Source organism: Cetorhinus maximus, chromosome 5 (genome assembly GCF_964194155.1).
Source record: "Cetorhinus maximus chromosome 5, sCetMax3.hap1.1, whole genome shotgun sequence".
Classification (NCBI taxonomy): Eukaryota; Metazoa; Chordata; class Chondrichthyes; order Lamniformes; family Cetorhinidae; genus Cetorhinus; species Cetorhinus maximus.
In genome coordinates this window covers 146897140-146913080 of record NC_135883.1, presented here as the reverse complement: position 1 = coordinate 146913080, position 15941 = coordinate 146897140, and the positions used below count along the sequence as shown (strand labels likewise).

The window sequence follows — 15941 nt, the reverse complement described above, 5'->3', positions numbered from 1 at the left end:
TCCCATGAATGAATGTGCATCTGTCCATGACAGTATCAGTTGAAGTGACCACTGCACAGTCTTGTGGAGACTACCCTCCACCATGTTGTGTTGCACTACCACCGTGCTAAATGAGATAGCTTTCAAACAGATCTAGCAACTCAGGACCGGGCATCCACAAGGCCATCAGCAGCAGCAGAAATGTACTCGAACGCAATCTCTGTAACCTCATGACTCGGCACATCCCCCACTCTAACATTACCATCAAGTCAGGGAATCAACCCTAGTTCAATGAAGAGTGCAAGAGGGCATGCCAGGAGCAGCACCAGGCATACCTAAAAATGAGGTGTCAACCTGGTGAAGCTATAACATAGGACTACTTGCTGCTTATGCTGTTTGGCATGCACGTGATAGACAGAGCTAAGCAATCCTACAACCAACGGATCAGGTCTAAGCTCAGCAGTCCTGCCTCATCCAGTTGTGAATGATGGTGGACAATTAAACAACTCACTGGAGGCGGCGGCTCCACAAATATCCCCATCCTCAATGATGGAGGAACCCAGCACTTCCGTGCAAAAGATAAGGCTGAAGCATTTGCTACAATCTTCAGCCAAAAGGGCTGAGTGGATGATCCATCTCAGCCTCCTCCGGAGGTCCCCAGCATCACAGATGCCAGTCTTCAGCCAATTCGATCCAGTCCATGTGATATCAAGAAACGGCTCAAGGCACTGGATACTGCAAAGGTTATGGGCCCTGACAATATTCCGGCAATAGTACTGAAGACTTGTGCTCCAGAACTTGCCGTGCCCCTAGCCAAGCTGTTCCAGTACAGCTACAACACTGGCATCTGCCCAGCTATCTGGAAAATTGCCCAGGTATCTCCTGTACACAAAAAGCAGGACAAATCCAACCCAGCCAATTACCGCCCCATCAGTCTACTCTCCATCAGCAGTAAATTAATGGAAGGGGTTATCAATAGTGCTATCAAGCGCCACTTGCTTAGCAATAACCTGCTCACTGACGCCCAGTTTGGGTTCCACCAGGGCCACTCAGCTCCTGTCCTCATTACAGCCTTGGTTCAAACATGGATAAAAGAGCTGAACTCCTGAGATGAGGTGAGAGCAACTGCCCTTGACACCAAGGCCGCATTTGACAGAGTGTCGCATCAAGTAGACCTAGCAAAACTGGAGTCAATAGGAATCAGAGGGAAAACGCTCTTCTGGTTGGAGGCATACCGGGCACAAAGGAAGATGGTTGTGGTTGTTGGAGGTCAGTCATTTCAGCTCCAGGACATCACCGCAAGAGTTCCTCAACATAGTGTCCTGGGTCCAACCATCTTCAACTGCTTCTTCAATGACCTTCCTTCCATCATAAGGTCAGAAGTAGGGATGCTTATTGATGACTGCACGATGTTCCAACACCATTCACAACTCCTCAGATGCTGAACCAGTGCATATCCAAATGCAGGAAGACGTGGACAATATCCAGGCTTGGGCTGAGAAGTGGCAAGTAACATTCATGCCATACAAGTGTCAGGCAATGACCATCTCCAACAAGAGAGAATCCAATCATCACCCCTTGATGTTCAATGGCATGATCATTACTGAAACCCCCACTATCAACATCCTGGGGGTTGCCAGTGACCAGAAACTGAACTGGACTAGCCACATAAATACTGTAGCTACAACAGCAGGTCAGAGGCTAGGAATTATGTGACGAGTAACCCACCTCCTGACTCCCCAAAGCCTGTCCACCATCTACACGGCATAAGTCAGAAGTGTGATGGAATACTCCCCACTTGCTTGGACGGGTGTAGCTTCCACAACACTCAAGAAGCCTGACACTGTCCAGGACAAAGTGGCCCACTTGACTGGCATCACATCCACAAACATTCACCCCCTCCACCACCAATGCACAGTAGCAGCAGTGTATACCATTTACAATATGTACTGCAGGAATTCACCAAAGCTTCTTCAACAGCACCTTCCAAACCCACGACCACTACCATCTAGAAGAACAAGGGCAGCAGATAGGTGTGACCACCACCACCTGGAAGTTCCCCTCCGAGTCACACACCATCCTGACTTGGAAATATATCACCGTTCCTTCACTGTCGCTGGGTCAAAATCCTGGAACTCCCTAACAGCACCGTGGGTGTACCTACTCCACATGGACTGCAGCAGTTCCAGAATGTAGCTCATCACCACCTTCTCAAGGGCAATTAGGGATGGGCAATAAATGCTGGCCCAGCCAGCAAAGCCCACATCCCATGAATTAATTAAAAAAGAGATCAGGGCAGATTTGATGCCTAATTCCATATAGCTGCCATTGTCCCATATTCTTCAACAGCATTGGAAAATGAAAACCTATCAATTTTGGAGTTAAAATGAATAATTGATCAAGCATGCAAACTTCCATGAAGCTTTGCCTTTAGAAGTGTTTCCTATTTTCATTTCTGAATGATCTGGCTCTAATGTTTAGGCATTACCAAATGCAAACCAATGTGTGAGCACAAGGGCGCAAGATGAATGAAAGGGACTTGGTGTAAGTTAGGATACCAGCAGCAACCTAGAACAAGCTTGCCACCTACTTCACCAGATTACCACTCAGGCACAAAAATCAATCCTGATGTACCTAGCTTCATGTCTGATATTCTAAATAGGCTTGGATTTACATAAGATCTGATCATATCAGGGAAACATCTTAATGACCTTCAAACATAACAAATATTTTTATTTGATACAGATAGGCTGCAGTTGCTCCAGAGTTCCTGATATGTCTACAGTTCTCACAGTGTTTCTTCTGTTGCAGAAATCTACTGCTGCAGAAGATGAGGCTCATTTGCAAACTCACAAGATAACAATCTGGAATGTATTAACCGTATCAGTACCCAGGACATCAATGCTAACACAGTAGTTAAGCTGTCAACACTAACTTCAAGACCTTCCCAGAAACTATTTGACAAGTGTTCAACCTTGCAAGTAAGGCACAGTTTGTGAGGTGGCCAGTGGACAATTTTTCATTGTGACAATAATTGCATAAAAATAAAAAATCAGATCTGGTAGGTCAGCACAAATATTAGACACACACACACAATATATACACATACACACCACCAGGCAAAATTGTGCAACAGCTTCTGGGTGCATCTCGAATTTAACATCAAGACATGTGGAGAGATCCAAGCAACCACTATATTAATAGCATTGTTTCAGCCTACCAGTACTGCAAGAGGTAGCAAGTGGTAGGCATCTGGCGAGCAAATGGAAAGCGCACTACTGCCCATCTGCAACCTCAGAGATTTCTTTGGGATCCTGAGACACGATATATAACATCGAGTAATTTACCGTTACCGAGCCCACAGCTTCACGAGGCCTTGCACTTTAATTGCAGAAGTGTTCGCATTGACTTCTTTTGGAATTTTTTTTTTTAAAAAAATGAATAGGACAAACTTGCTCGGATATTAAGCATAATTAAAAATGACCCAGAACAGGACTGTGGTCCAAGCAACAGCAGCTGATTGAAGCAGAAATAAAATTTCAGAAAAGTCGTGTTTTTTTGGGGGGTGGGGGAAGAGAGGTGGTCTAACGTCATGTGACGGTTCTCAGAAATACTCCACTCAAAAAAAAGATTTTAAAACAAACTGTAACCCGGAAAAAGGAAGGATTCCGTCAGCTGACGCGGGCCGCGTCTTCTCTGTTTGGTTACCTGTGCTGTGAGAACAGCTGGCTCTGGGCTGTCTGCTGGCGGAGCTCGTTCTTCAGCTGCCAGTGCTGCCCGTCCAGGTACCTGGCCAGCGAAGTGTCCCTGATGCCGAACCTCCCCTGCATTGGATCCACCTCCTCCAGCTGCTCCTTCCGCATTATTTCTCACTGTAGTAATGGCCCTCCTGCTCCTCTTCTTCTTCCTCCTCCTCTTCCCGGGTCGGCAGCTTTGTCCCGGGCCACAATGTATCTTTTTTTTTTCCGCTCTGGTTACTTTTCGCTCACGGAACAAGGCTAAGGCTCGCGCTGCTGGAACCGCGTCAGCGCGCGACGTGTGGGCGGGGCTGGGCGGGGCGGCGCGACCCAGCCCGTCCTGTCCTGTCCCTGTCCTTGTCCCGGGTGGGCTGGTACGTGGCAGCTACAGGTCAAACACCAGCAACCACAGAGGGGAGTTATATTTTGAACTGGTTTGCCCTCACGCAGTCAAAGAATTGTTAAAGCACTGCAATTTCCTTTATCCTTACTTTAGAAACGGATAGTGGAATGCCTGAGTTTTTTTGTTTATTGCAATGGTGACCATGAAACTATCATCCATTATTGTTAAAAAAAAACCCATCTGGTTCACTCAATGCCCTTTTACGGAAGGAAATCTGCCATCTTTAGCTGGCCTGGCCTTCCTGTGACTCCAGATCCACAACAATGTGGTTGACCCTTAACTGCTCTCTGGAATGGCCCAGCAAGCCATTCAGTTCAAGGGCAGTTAGGGGTGGGCAACAAACGCTGGCCTTGCCACTGACGCCCACGTCCCACGAAAGAATAAAGAGAAAAAAATTGAAAGTCTGAAATAAAACTCAAAAGCTGCTGGGAACATTCAAAACAAAAGCTAAGTTAAGGTTATTCAGAGCTCCACCATCAAAAGCTATTGGCAACAAGCACATATCTTCTCCTTGAGTTTAATGTTTTTCTTCTGAACCTACTAATATAAATGTTCAGCTACTACTTTTCAGGATGGGTACAAGCCCAAAATAACGATTATTTCTTCCGCAGGTGCTAACTGACCTGCTGAACATGTCCAGATTTTAATTCAGATTTCTAGTACAGACTTTGACTTTTATTGGACCATTTAAATATCCCTATAAATATTGCACTAAACATGTATTTTTCTTTTAACTTGGACCAAGTTTTAGCACCTTTCGTGAAGGAAAACCTCCCAGCATGTTTAACAGAAGCACAATCAGTGAAAAATGGATGCTGAAATAGAGGGTAAATATTCTGAGAGGTGATTAGGATCAAGGATAAGAATTAAGGATCAACCAACAGGGACCCTGCTACAAGCAACAAAAGAGAAATATTATGGGCATATTAAAAATTATAGGTGATACATTCACTTTCTTTGAACACTTCATGTATTAGTTATGGAAGTATTGGAACTAAATTTCAAAATGCTGCTTGATTGGATGATGCTTGACTGTTAATCGGGTAATTAAGAGTCTGTCACTCCTCAGTCGTTGTAAGAAAAGTGCGTTGTCAATACGTTCATGCAACAATGGTAGGGATGTGGGACAAGGAGGCCAGAGGCCCTGTTATGAAATCGCCAGGGCAATGTCCAACCAGAGTTGGTAACCCTAAGGAGGAAAGAGATGCAAAGAGACTGAAGAGTTTAGGTAAGGATTTACAGAACGTGGGGCCTATAGAAATTAAGGCACGATCGACCAAGAGTGTTGGGACAAAGGGAGTAGGAAATGCACAAAAGGCCAGGGGCATGCTGGAGGAAGTTACAGATCATGGGGAAGGAAGGCCAATGAAGGGATTTAAACAGGTAGCTGAGAACTACTTTGTAAATTTGAAGCTTTGGTGAACCCAAAGTCAACACAGGTCAGCAATGACAGGGTTTATGGGGAAATTTATATAATAGTTATACTGCGCCTTTCATGACCGCAGGACGTCAAGCCCTTAGAACCAATGAAGTACTTTTGAAGTGTAGACACTGTTGCAGTGCAAGAAACGTAGCAACTAACTTGCACTAGTAAGCTCTCAAAAACAGCAATTTGATGACCAGACAATCTGTTTTTGTGATAAAAGCAAAATACTGTGGATGCTGGAAATCTAGAACAAAAACAAAAATACCTGGAAAAACTCAGCAGGTCTGGCAGCATCTGCGGAGAGGAGCACAGTTAACGTTTCGAGTCTGAATTGACCAGGACACCATAGATAATTCCCCTGCTCTTCTTGGAAATAGTACCATGGGATATTTCACATTCGCCTGAGAAGGCATGTAACTCCAACTTAGTAAGGATTAGGGCCGTAATAGGCAGCAGAATTTTCAATGGGCTAAAGTTTAGAGAGAGGGGAAAATAGGAGGCCAGCCAGAAAAACAGCGGAATAGTCTCGAGGTGGTAAAGGCAAGTTTGAGGCTTTCGCCAGCAGATGGAGTGAGGTGATGTTAAGGCTGTCAATGTAATCAAGCTGAAAGTTGGCGGCCATTTTTTTAACTTTATTCGTTCATTGGATGGGAGTGTCACTGATAAGGCCAGAATTTACGCCCATTCCTAATTGCTGTGGAGAAGGTGGTGGTGAGATGGCTTCTTGAACCGCTGCAGCCCATGTGGTGTAAGTACACCCACAGTGCTTTTTGGGAGGGAGTTCCAGGATTTTGACCCAGCAACAGTGAAGGAACAGCAATATGATTCCAAGTCAGGATGATGTGTGACTTGGAGGGGAACTTGCAGGTGATAGTGTCCCCATGGTCTTTCTAGGTGGTAAAGGTCATGGGTTTGGAAGGTGTTGTCAAAGGAGGCTTGACAAGCTGATGCAGTGCAACTTGTATATGGTACACAGTGCTGCTACTGTGTGCCAATGGTGGAGAGAGTGAGTGTTTATGGTGGCGGATGAGGTGCCAATCAAGCGGGCTGCTTTGTCCTGAATTACGTCGAGTTTCTTGACTGTTGTTGGAGCTGCACTCATCTAGGCAAGTGGAGAGTAATCCACCCTACTCCTGACTTGTACCTTGTAGATGGCGGACAAGTGTTGGGGAGTCAGGAGGTGAGTTATCAGTTGTAGTTTACAAGCCTCTGACCTTCTGCTGCAGCCAGAGTATCTATATAGCTGGTCCAGTTAAGTTTTTAGTCAATGGTAACCCCCAGAATGTTCATGGTGGAGGATCTGACAATGGTAATGCCATGGACTAGGATGGGGAGGTGGTTAAATTCTCTTATTGGAGATGGTCATTGCCTGGCCAATGTTAATTGCTGCTTATCAGCCTAAGTCTTAATGTTATCCAGGCTTTGCTGCCTGCAAGCATGGACAATTTCATTATCTGAGGAATTGCAATTGGAACTGAACATTGTGCAATAATCAGTGAACACCCCCACTTCTGACCTTATGACAGATGCAAGATCATTGATGAAGATGATTGGGAATTCCTGTAGCAATGTCCTAGGACTGAGAGTTTGCAACAACCACAACCTTTGTGCTAGGTATGACTCCAGCCATTGGAGAGGTGTCCCTCCGATTCCTATTGGCTTCAGTTTTACAAGAGCTCTCTGATATGACACTTGGTTAAATGCTGTCTAGATGTGAAGGGTAGTCATTCTTACCTCAACTCTAGAATGTAGCTCTTCTGCCCATATTTGGACCAGGGCATTAATGAGGTGTAGAGCTGAGTGGACCTGGTAGAATCCAAACTGAACATTGATAAACAAGTTCTTGGTGAGGACGTACTGCTAGATAACACTGTGGACAATACTTTTCATCACTTTGCTAACGATTGAGAGTTGACTGATGGAGCAGTAATTTGCCAGATTAGATTTGTCCTGCTTTTCCTGAATAGGACATACCTGGACAATTATCCATTTTACTAGGAACACCATAGTTGAGGTGCAGCTAGTTCTGGAACACAAGTCTTCACCACTAGAACTGGGATGTTGTCAGGGCCTATAATCTTTGCTATGTTGCATACTCTCAGCTATTTCACAATATCACATGGAGTGAATCAAATTCACTGAGATTGCACTGCCTGAGAGGGTGGTGGAGGCGGGTTGCCTCACATCCTTTAAAAAGTACCTGGATGAGCACTTGGCACGTCATAACATTCAAGGCTATGGGCCAAGTGCTGGTAAATGGGATTAGGTAGGTAGGTCAGGTGTTTTTCACGTGTCGGTGCAGACTTGATGGGCCAAAGGGCCTCTTCTGCACTGTGATATTCTGTGATTCTGTGATTCTGCGATATCTGTGATGTGGGGTACCTTAGGAGGAGGCCAAGATGGATTATCCACCCAGCACCTCAGGCTGAAGATATTGTTAATGCTTCACCCTTTTCATTTTCACCCATGTGCTGGGCTCTGTCATGATTGAGGACATGAATGTTCATGGAGCCTTCTTCTCCAGTTAGTTATTTAATTGTCCACCATCATTCAAGACTGGATGTGGCAGGACTGCAGAGCTTTGATCTGAAGTATTGGTTGTGGGATTGTGTAGTCTCTCTCTGGTATACTGCTTCTGCTGTTTAGCATGCATGCAGTTCTGATTACACAACTGTTATACTCTTTGTTTTGTGATCTATAAACTTTAAAAAATTAAGAGAGAGGCAGAGGGTTGAGAGACTGAACGTTTAATATTTCAATTTTCAAAGAAAAATCTTGAAACCAATAAGTACCCCTGTGTTTTGTGGAGAATTAGAAAAGGGCAATATTAATTTGTTAAATCTGTGAGACAGGGATTTTAATATTCAACACACAAGACATTCAAATACAGAGAAAGGTAGACAATTAGTTCTTTCCTCGCTCTAATTTGATTTATTTTAGAAAATCAAATTGAACTTTCAAAGTAAACAAACCACTGAGGAAAATAGATAGGAAGGGGGATAAAAAATACGGCAATTCGTTGAGAGACCATAAAATAAGACCATAAGACGTAGGAGCAGAAGTAGGCCATTTGGCCCATCAAGTCTGCTCCGCCATTCAATGAGATCATGGCTGATCTGATAATCCTCAACTCCACTTTCCTGCCTTGTCCGCATAACTCTTGATTCCCTTACTGATTAAAATTCTGTCTATCTCAGCCTTGAATATACTTAACGACCCAGCTTCTACAGCCCTCTGCGGTAAAGAATTCCACAGATTCACTACACTCTGAGAGAAGAAATTCCTCCTCATCTCTGTCTTAAATGGGCAACCCCTTACTCTGAGATTAGGTCCTCTGGTCTCCCACAAGGAGAAACAACCTCTCAGCATCTACCCTGTCAAGCCCCCTAAGAATCTTATATGTTTCAATAAGGTCACCTCTCATACTTCTAAACTCCAATGAATACAGGCCCAGCCTATTCAACCTCTCCTCATAAGAAAACCCCTCCATACCCAGGATAAACCTAGTGATCCTTCTCTGGACTGCCTCCAATGCTAGTATATCTTTCCTTAGATAAAGGGACCAAAACTGTTCACAATATTCTAGGTGTAGTCTAACTAGTGCCTTGTATAGTTTTAGCACGATGGGCTCTTATCTTATTAAGTAGTCTTATGTGCAGTATCTTATCGAACGTGTTTTGGAAATCCAAATATATTACATCTACTGATTTCCTTTTATCTATCCTTCTTGTTACCTCCTCAAAGAATTCTAATAAATTGGTCAGGCATGATTTCCCCTTCACAAAGCCATGCTGACTCTGCTTGATTCTATTATGTATTTCTAAATGCTCTGCAATTACATCCTTTATAATAGACCCTAACATTTTCCCAATGACAGGCGTTAAGCTAACTGGCCTATAATTACCTATATTTTGTGAATAAGGGTGGTAGATTGGCAGTTTTCCAAACCTCTGGACATTTCCAGAATCTAAGGTTTCTTGGAAGATTACTACCAGTGCGTCCACTGTCTCTGTAGTTGCTTCCTTTAATATTCTAGGATGCAACCCATCAGGTCCAGGGGACCTATCGGCCTTTCATCCCATTAGTTTCCCTAGTACTTTTTCTCTAGTGAAAGTTACTGTATTTATTTGCTCCCCCCCATTTTGCCCTTGATTATTTAGTATTTTTGGAACGCTATCAGTGTCTTCTACCGTGAAGACTGATGAGAAGTATTTATTCAACTCCTCTGCCATTTCCTGGTTCCCTATTATTATTTCCCCAGCCTCATTCTCTAAGGGCCCTATGTTCACTTTGGCCTCTCTCTTCCTTTTTATATATTTAAAGAAGATCTTACTGTCCGTTTTGATATTACTTTCTAGTTTATCCTCAAAGTTTATTTTTTCCCTCTTTATTATTTTTTTGGTCATCTTTTGTCAGATTTTAAAACTTTCCCAATCCTCTGGCTTATCACTAATCTCTTCCACATTATATGTTTATCTTTCAATTTGATACCATCCTTAACTTCCTTGGTTAACCATGGTTGGTTTATCCCCTTCCTAGAATCCTTCTTCCTCACTGGGATATATCTTTGTTGTGAGTCATAAACTATTTTCTTAAACATCTGCCATTATTCATCAACTGTCTTTTCTGCTAAACTCCTTTCCCAGTACATTCCAGCCAACTCTGCCATCGTTCCTTTGGAATTACCCTTATTTAAGTTTAGAACAGTTGTTTCCAACCCAAATTTCTCACTCTCAAACTGAATACTAAATTCTACCATGTTATGGTTACTATTTCCTGGGGGATCTTTTACTCTGAGATCATTTATTAAACCTGCTTCATTACACATTACCAGATCCAAAATAGCCTGATTCCTGGTTGGATCCAGAGTAAGGACACTTCTGGAATTTCAGTTAAAGACTATGATCTTTTATTGTACTCCTGTAAGCCCCTATAGAAACTCAGCAAAAGAGAGTGTGGATAAACATAAAGGAGAGCAGGACTGTTCTGATGGCCAGAGAACCACTTTAAATCCTAATGTATTCTGTTCAATTCACTTTCAGAACTTCTAATTATTCTGCACCTGACTTGCTGCAGTGAAATTGAGACTTTTGGAGCTTGCATCCATTGTAATCCTTTCATAATTTTAAAAGCCATAATTTACAGTTCATTTTATCACCCAATTCTGCATTACCTTATGCCAACACAAACAGTAGCCTGCCAAAATTACTATTATCTATCACCTTGTTCTGCATTTGCATGTAGTAATTAGTTCCCCACATCACCAGGTACCGTAGGAATAAGCTGAGCTGAGCAGAGAAACTGTTTTCACTGACACGTTAGGTCAGAACCCAGAGGACACAGACTTAAGATAATTTATAGAAGAACTGGAGATAAGGAGAATTTTTTTTTTTTTTTTACAGAGCAAGTTGTTACGATCTGAATGCACTGCCTGATGGGGTGGTGGAAGTTGATTCAATAATAACCTTTAAAAGGGAATTGGATAAATACTTGAAAAGGGAAAAAAAATTGCAGGGCTATGGGAAAACAGCAGGGAGTAGTCTAATTGGATAGCTTTTGCAAAGAGCTGGCTCAGGCATGATGGACTAAATGGGCTTCTGTGCTGTCAGATTTTCTGTTTTTGCATTTTGGGGTAATGAGTAAGAGTAGAGACAATAGATGGAGAGTTCCAGCTGAGCAGGGAGTGGTGAAAATAAAGAAGGTAAGTAAATGATTCAAAGGGGAAGAGGTAAATATGTAAATATGTCCTATCGTAGTTACACCTTCCAGCTACAGCGCCACCAATGCTAGGTGAGTGTAATTGCAGAATGATAAATTTATATAGGGCCTGAATTTTCAGCTCAGCGGGTGGGCGCAATTGGCAGGCCCGGGATTGGCCGGGAGACGGACCGCTGACCGTAATTGGCCCCTGACCGTGATTTCACACTGACTGGCCAATTAGTGGCCAGCCAGCGTGAAACGTGTGTTGAAAAGCTCAGCACTGCTGGGGTGGGAGCCGGAAGAGGGTGGGCGATGACGTCAATGTGGGCATGGGCTAGCGCTGACTGAAAGCTCCCTGAAGGCAGAAAGCTGCGTCAGGGAGCTGAAGATCTGAAACAGCAAAAATGAAGGTTTCAAAGACTGAAAAAAAGTGTCCATGCATCATAATCAGTCACCTTAAAATTTAGCGAATGAAAATGCTGTCCGCAGAAATTTACTTATATTTCATTACATCACGGAAATCTCATCGCACCCGCGGATGAGGGTTGATGAAAAATGCAAAGGCCGCCAGGCTGATTCGCCCGTCCGCCACCCATAAGGTTGGACGGGCTTCGTTAATTGACAGACAATTGCGCTGTTATGAGCTTAATTGCCCTCTTACTTGTCGGTGGGCGCACTTATGATGTTTGCGCGTGCCTGCCAAACGAAATATTATGCGAGTGCTGGATGATGCCAGGACGCTCACCCGATGTCATCTCGCACGATTTCACACCCAATCGGGTCGGGCACGTGCCTGCTCAATCAGCGTAAAATTCAGCAAGAACTTTGAATCACTGTAATTGATTTCTCCAAACATATGAGGGCAGCCACAATCTCCAAGCAAAGTTATGTTTCTAAAATTAATTATTTTTGCCTCATTTTGCAAGGTTTTCTAAAACGGAATTACAAATTGAACGCCCTATGTCTTCTGCCAATGCAAATATTTATGCTACATTGGTCAATAAAGCAAAGCAGCTTAGGACAATACTGAGATAAGGGTACAAGTAGAGGAAAGGCCTTCTACCTGATGCGTTATAATCAAGAAAAGTAGTCTGACACACAAAAGTTTTGCAGAACTGTCCCCCAACCCTAAACTCACACATACTATATTGGGCCGAGACAGAGAGAGAGGTCTTCAGGCAAGGGTGCAAAACAGTCTGAAAGTGAGCTATTGCCAGTCATTGCCTACAGGGAATCTGGGCTGTATGACTTACGTCAAGCCGGTGTTCTTCTCTGACCACTGCCTCCTACTGGCTGACTGTCACTTAGCGGAAGACCAGAGGGTGGGCAGGGGGGCATGGAAGCTAAACGTGCAACTGCTGGCCCAGAGAACATTGAGGAGCTCAAGAGGGATTACAAAAGTTGGAGAACCGTGAAACCCCTCTTTGAGTCCCTGACACACTGGTGGGAAGCGATCAAGGGAAACATCAAGAGGTTTTTCATCCTCAAAGGCGCCCAGAAAGCTAGAAAGGAACAGAGGGAAATGTCCCGACTCCAGAAAAACATGCAGAACCTGCTCCGGCTGCAGTTGATGGGGGTCGATGTCAAGGAGGAACTCCAAGAGGTGAAGAGCCAGCAAGCCTCGCTCTTTGCCTCGGAGGCCTCCAAGATCATCTTCCATTCCAGAGTCCGTTCTGTGGAGCAGGATGAGACATGCTCACGTTTCTTCTTCCGAAAGGTACACAGAGAGAGCTCTGTGATCAGCAGCCTGAAGGAAGAAGACGGCTCAGTAAAGTCATCGCAGTCTGACATTTTGAGGATCAGCAAATCCGTTTGTGCCGGATTGCATGACGTGAAGCCCACAGACAGCACGGCCTCCCAGTCCTTTCTGTCCTCTATCACGGAGGTCTTAGACGACAGTACACGGGAGAGCCTGGACAAACCGCTAACTCCTGATGAACTGACTAAGGCCTTTGAGTCCTTCGAGAAGAGTAAAACTCCCGGAAGCAACGGCTTACTGGCTGAGTTCTATTCGGTTCTGTGGGACTGGATCAGCCCAGACCTGCTAGAAGTTTACGAGAGTATGCTTCTGGCCGGCAGCATGTCAGAATCCATGAGGAAAGGCATCATCACCTCATCTACAAGCACAAGGGGGAAAGGGAGGAAATTAGAAATTGGCGACCCATTTCACTGTTGAATGTGGACTATAAGATTCTGTCCAAGGTCATCGCCAATCGGGTCAAGTCCGCTCTGGAATTGGTGATCCACCCTGACCAGACCTGCGCTGTGCCGGACAGGAAGATCTCTGACAGCCTCATGCTGCTCAGGGATACGATTGCCTACGTGCAGGACAGGGGTGTGGACACCTGCCTCATCAGCCTGGATCAGGAGAAGGCCTTTGACAGAATATCGCACACCTACATGGTGGATGCTCTCCAAAATGGGGTTTGGGGAGGGAATTTGCAATTGGATCCCAACTGCTCTACACTAACATCAGTAGCGCAGTCTCAATCAATGGGTGGGAATCAGATAGCTTTCCTGTTAAATCTGGAGTCAGGCAGGGCTGCCCTCTCTCCCCTGTCCTGTTTGTGTGTTGCATAGAACCCTTTGCTGAGTCCATCAGGAAGGATCCGGGCATAAGAGGAGTGACAATCCCAGGCAGTGGAGGCACTCAGGTCAAAGCCTCCCTGTACATGGACGATGTCACCGTCTTCTGCTCGGATCCGCCATTGGTGCGGAGACTGATCCACATCTGCGACCAGTTCGAACTGGCCTCAGGAGCCAAGGTAAATCATGGGAAGAGCGCGGCCATGTTCTTTGGGAACTGGGCTGACCGATCCTTTGTCCCCTTCTCCATTAGGGCTGACGGCCTGAAGGTGCTGGGGATATGGTTCGGAGGGACCTGGGGCATGTGTTAGAAACTGGAAGGAGCGAGAGGGTGGATCCTGTGGGATAGTTCCCTGAGCAGACTGTCAAAGTCATTTGGCAGAATGCCTCATCGCCAGAACTTTCCAACAAGCACCAAGATGTAGCTTGGCTGGTGGTGAGAAAGGCCCTCCCCGTCAGATCCTTCCAACACGCCAGGAGTCTCACCCCTCTGCACGTTGCCCTCGAGGTGGCTGTGGTGGGGACAAGACCGTTGTTCACCTCCTTGTGGATTGTGCCTTTGCAAAGAATGGTCTGGAGAGAGAAGCAGTGGTTTCTGTGGAGGTTCATCCCGAGCAGTTCTGTGACACAGGACTCTGTGCTCTACGGGCTGTTCCCAGGGACACACACCAAGACAAACATCAGCTGCAGCTGGAGGATCATTAACTCGGTGAAAGACGCTCTTTGGTCTGCCCGAAACTTGTTGGTCTTCCAGTGTAAAGAGTTGTCCCCGACCGAGTGTTGCAGACTGGCACATTCCAAGGTCCAGGTCTACGTGCTGAGGGACGCACTAAAGTGTGGGCAGCCGCTGCAAAGGCGCAATGGGGAAAGGTCGCCATCTAAGACCTTTCTGCCATTAGTGCACTGAGGGGCTGGGAACTTTTGAGAGGCCCTCAGGCTGTACAGCTCAAAATGAATGTATGCATCGAATGCTAATTGTAATATAAGTGTATTGAAGCACCTCAGAGTGCAACATGATGTATGTTGATAACTCCAATACCATTGTCTGATTGTTTGTAATGACCATATTGAAATGATTGTAATATTCATTGATTGTATTGATGCACCTCGTGATCCATGTGTAGTGGTAATGTCACTGGAATGACTAATCCAGCGGGACCCAGAATGATGTTCAAATCCCATCATAGCAGCTAATGGAATTTAAATTCAAAAGAGCCTGGAATATAAAGCCAGTCTCAATAATGGTGACCGTGAAACTATAATTGATTGTTGCAAAAACCCATGTGTTTCATTAATTTTTTTTTTAAGAGAAGCAGCTCTGGCCTACATGTGACTACAGACCCAAAGTGGTAACTCTTAACCGCCCTCTGAAGTGGCCTCAAAATCCATTCAGATCATGAGCAATTAGGATTTGGCAACAAATGCTGGCCTTGCCACTGACAACCACAGCCCATTAAAGAATACAAAAAATTCTATAATATGGACTTCGATCTGTATCAACTGCTCAAGTCCGGGGCCATAATACAAAGTTATTATTGCTGTGTTACATTTCACATTGAGCAGTAAACATTTGCTACCCTCTGATAAAAGCAAAATACTACGGATTCTGGAAATCTGAAATAAAAATGGAAAATGCTGGGAAAACTCAGAAAGTTTTTTTTTCTCTCTCTCTCTCTCTCTCTCTCTCCACCGGTGCTGTCAGACCTTCTGAGTTTTCCCAGCATTTTCCGTTTTTAACTTGCTACCCTTTCTTTGCATGTTCCTTCCTTTTACTGAACTATCTCCTCCAGACAACATTTTCATTCATTGCATGGGTTGTTGCCCCGCCCCTCCTAGCCATGCACGCGCTGGAAGATACGTCATAGGATCGCTGAACGCGAGCGCGCAAGTAAATCGTAGGTGCGCGAGGGTTGGTGGGGGTGGGGGGGGGGTGGGTTGGTGTGGTGTGTGTGTGTGTGTGTATGTGTGGAGCGGACGTCGAGAGGCGGAGCCGGAGCCGGAAAGCCGCGCTATCGATTGGCTGAGCCGGGGATGAGGTGAAAGGTGAGAGACGCGCCCGGCTCAGCCAATGGGCTTTGAGGAGCGCGGTGACGGTTATATTTTTGAAAAA

At 45.0% G+C, this 15941-nt stretch overlaps 1 protein-coding gene across 2 annotated transcripts in view; it reads right to left on the bottom strand.

Moving 5' to 3' along the window:
* The window catches only part of acoxl (acyl-CoA oxidase-like), a 418282-nt gene extending 414263 nt beyond the window's left edge, over positions 1-4019 (bottom strand). Inside the window, exon 1 of one of the 2 annotated variants that reach the window (XM_078542642.1) lies at positions 3688-4019. In XM_078542642.1, coding sequence (XP_078398768.1) covers positions 3688-3842 — 155 coding nt within the window. In that variant the 5' untranslated portion in view covers positions 3843-4019. The remainder of the gene's footprint in view (positions 1-3687) is intronic. The other variant, XM_078542643.1, reaches the window with a different exon arrangement.
* Positions 4020-15941: the final 11922 nt, after the last annotated feature.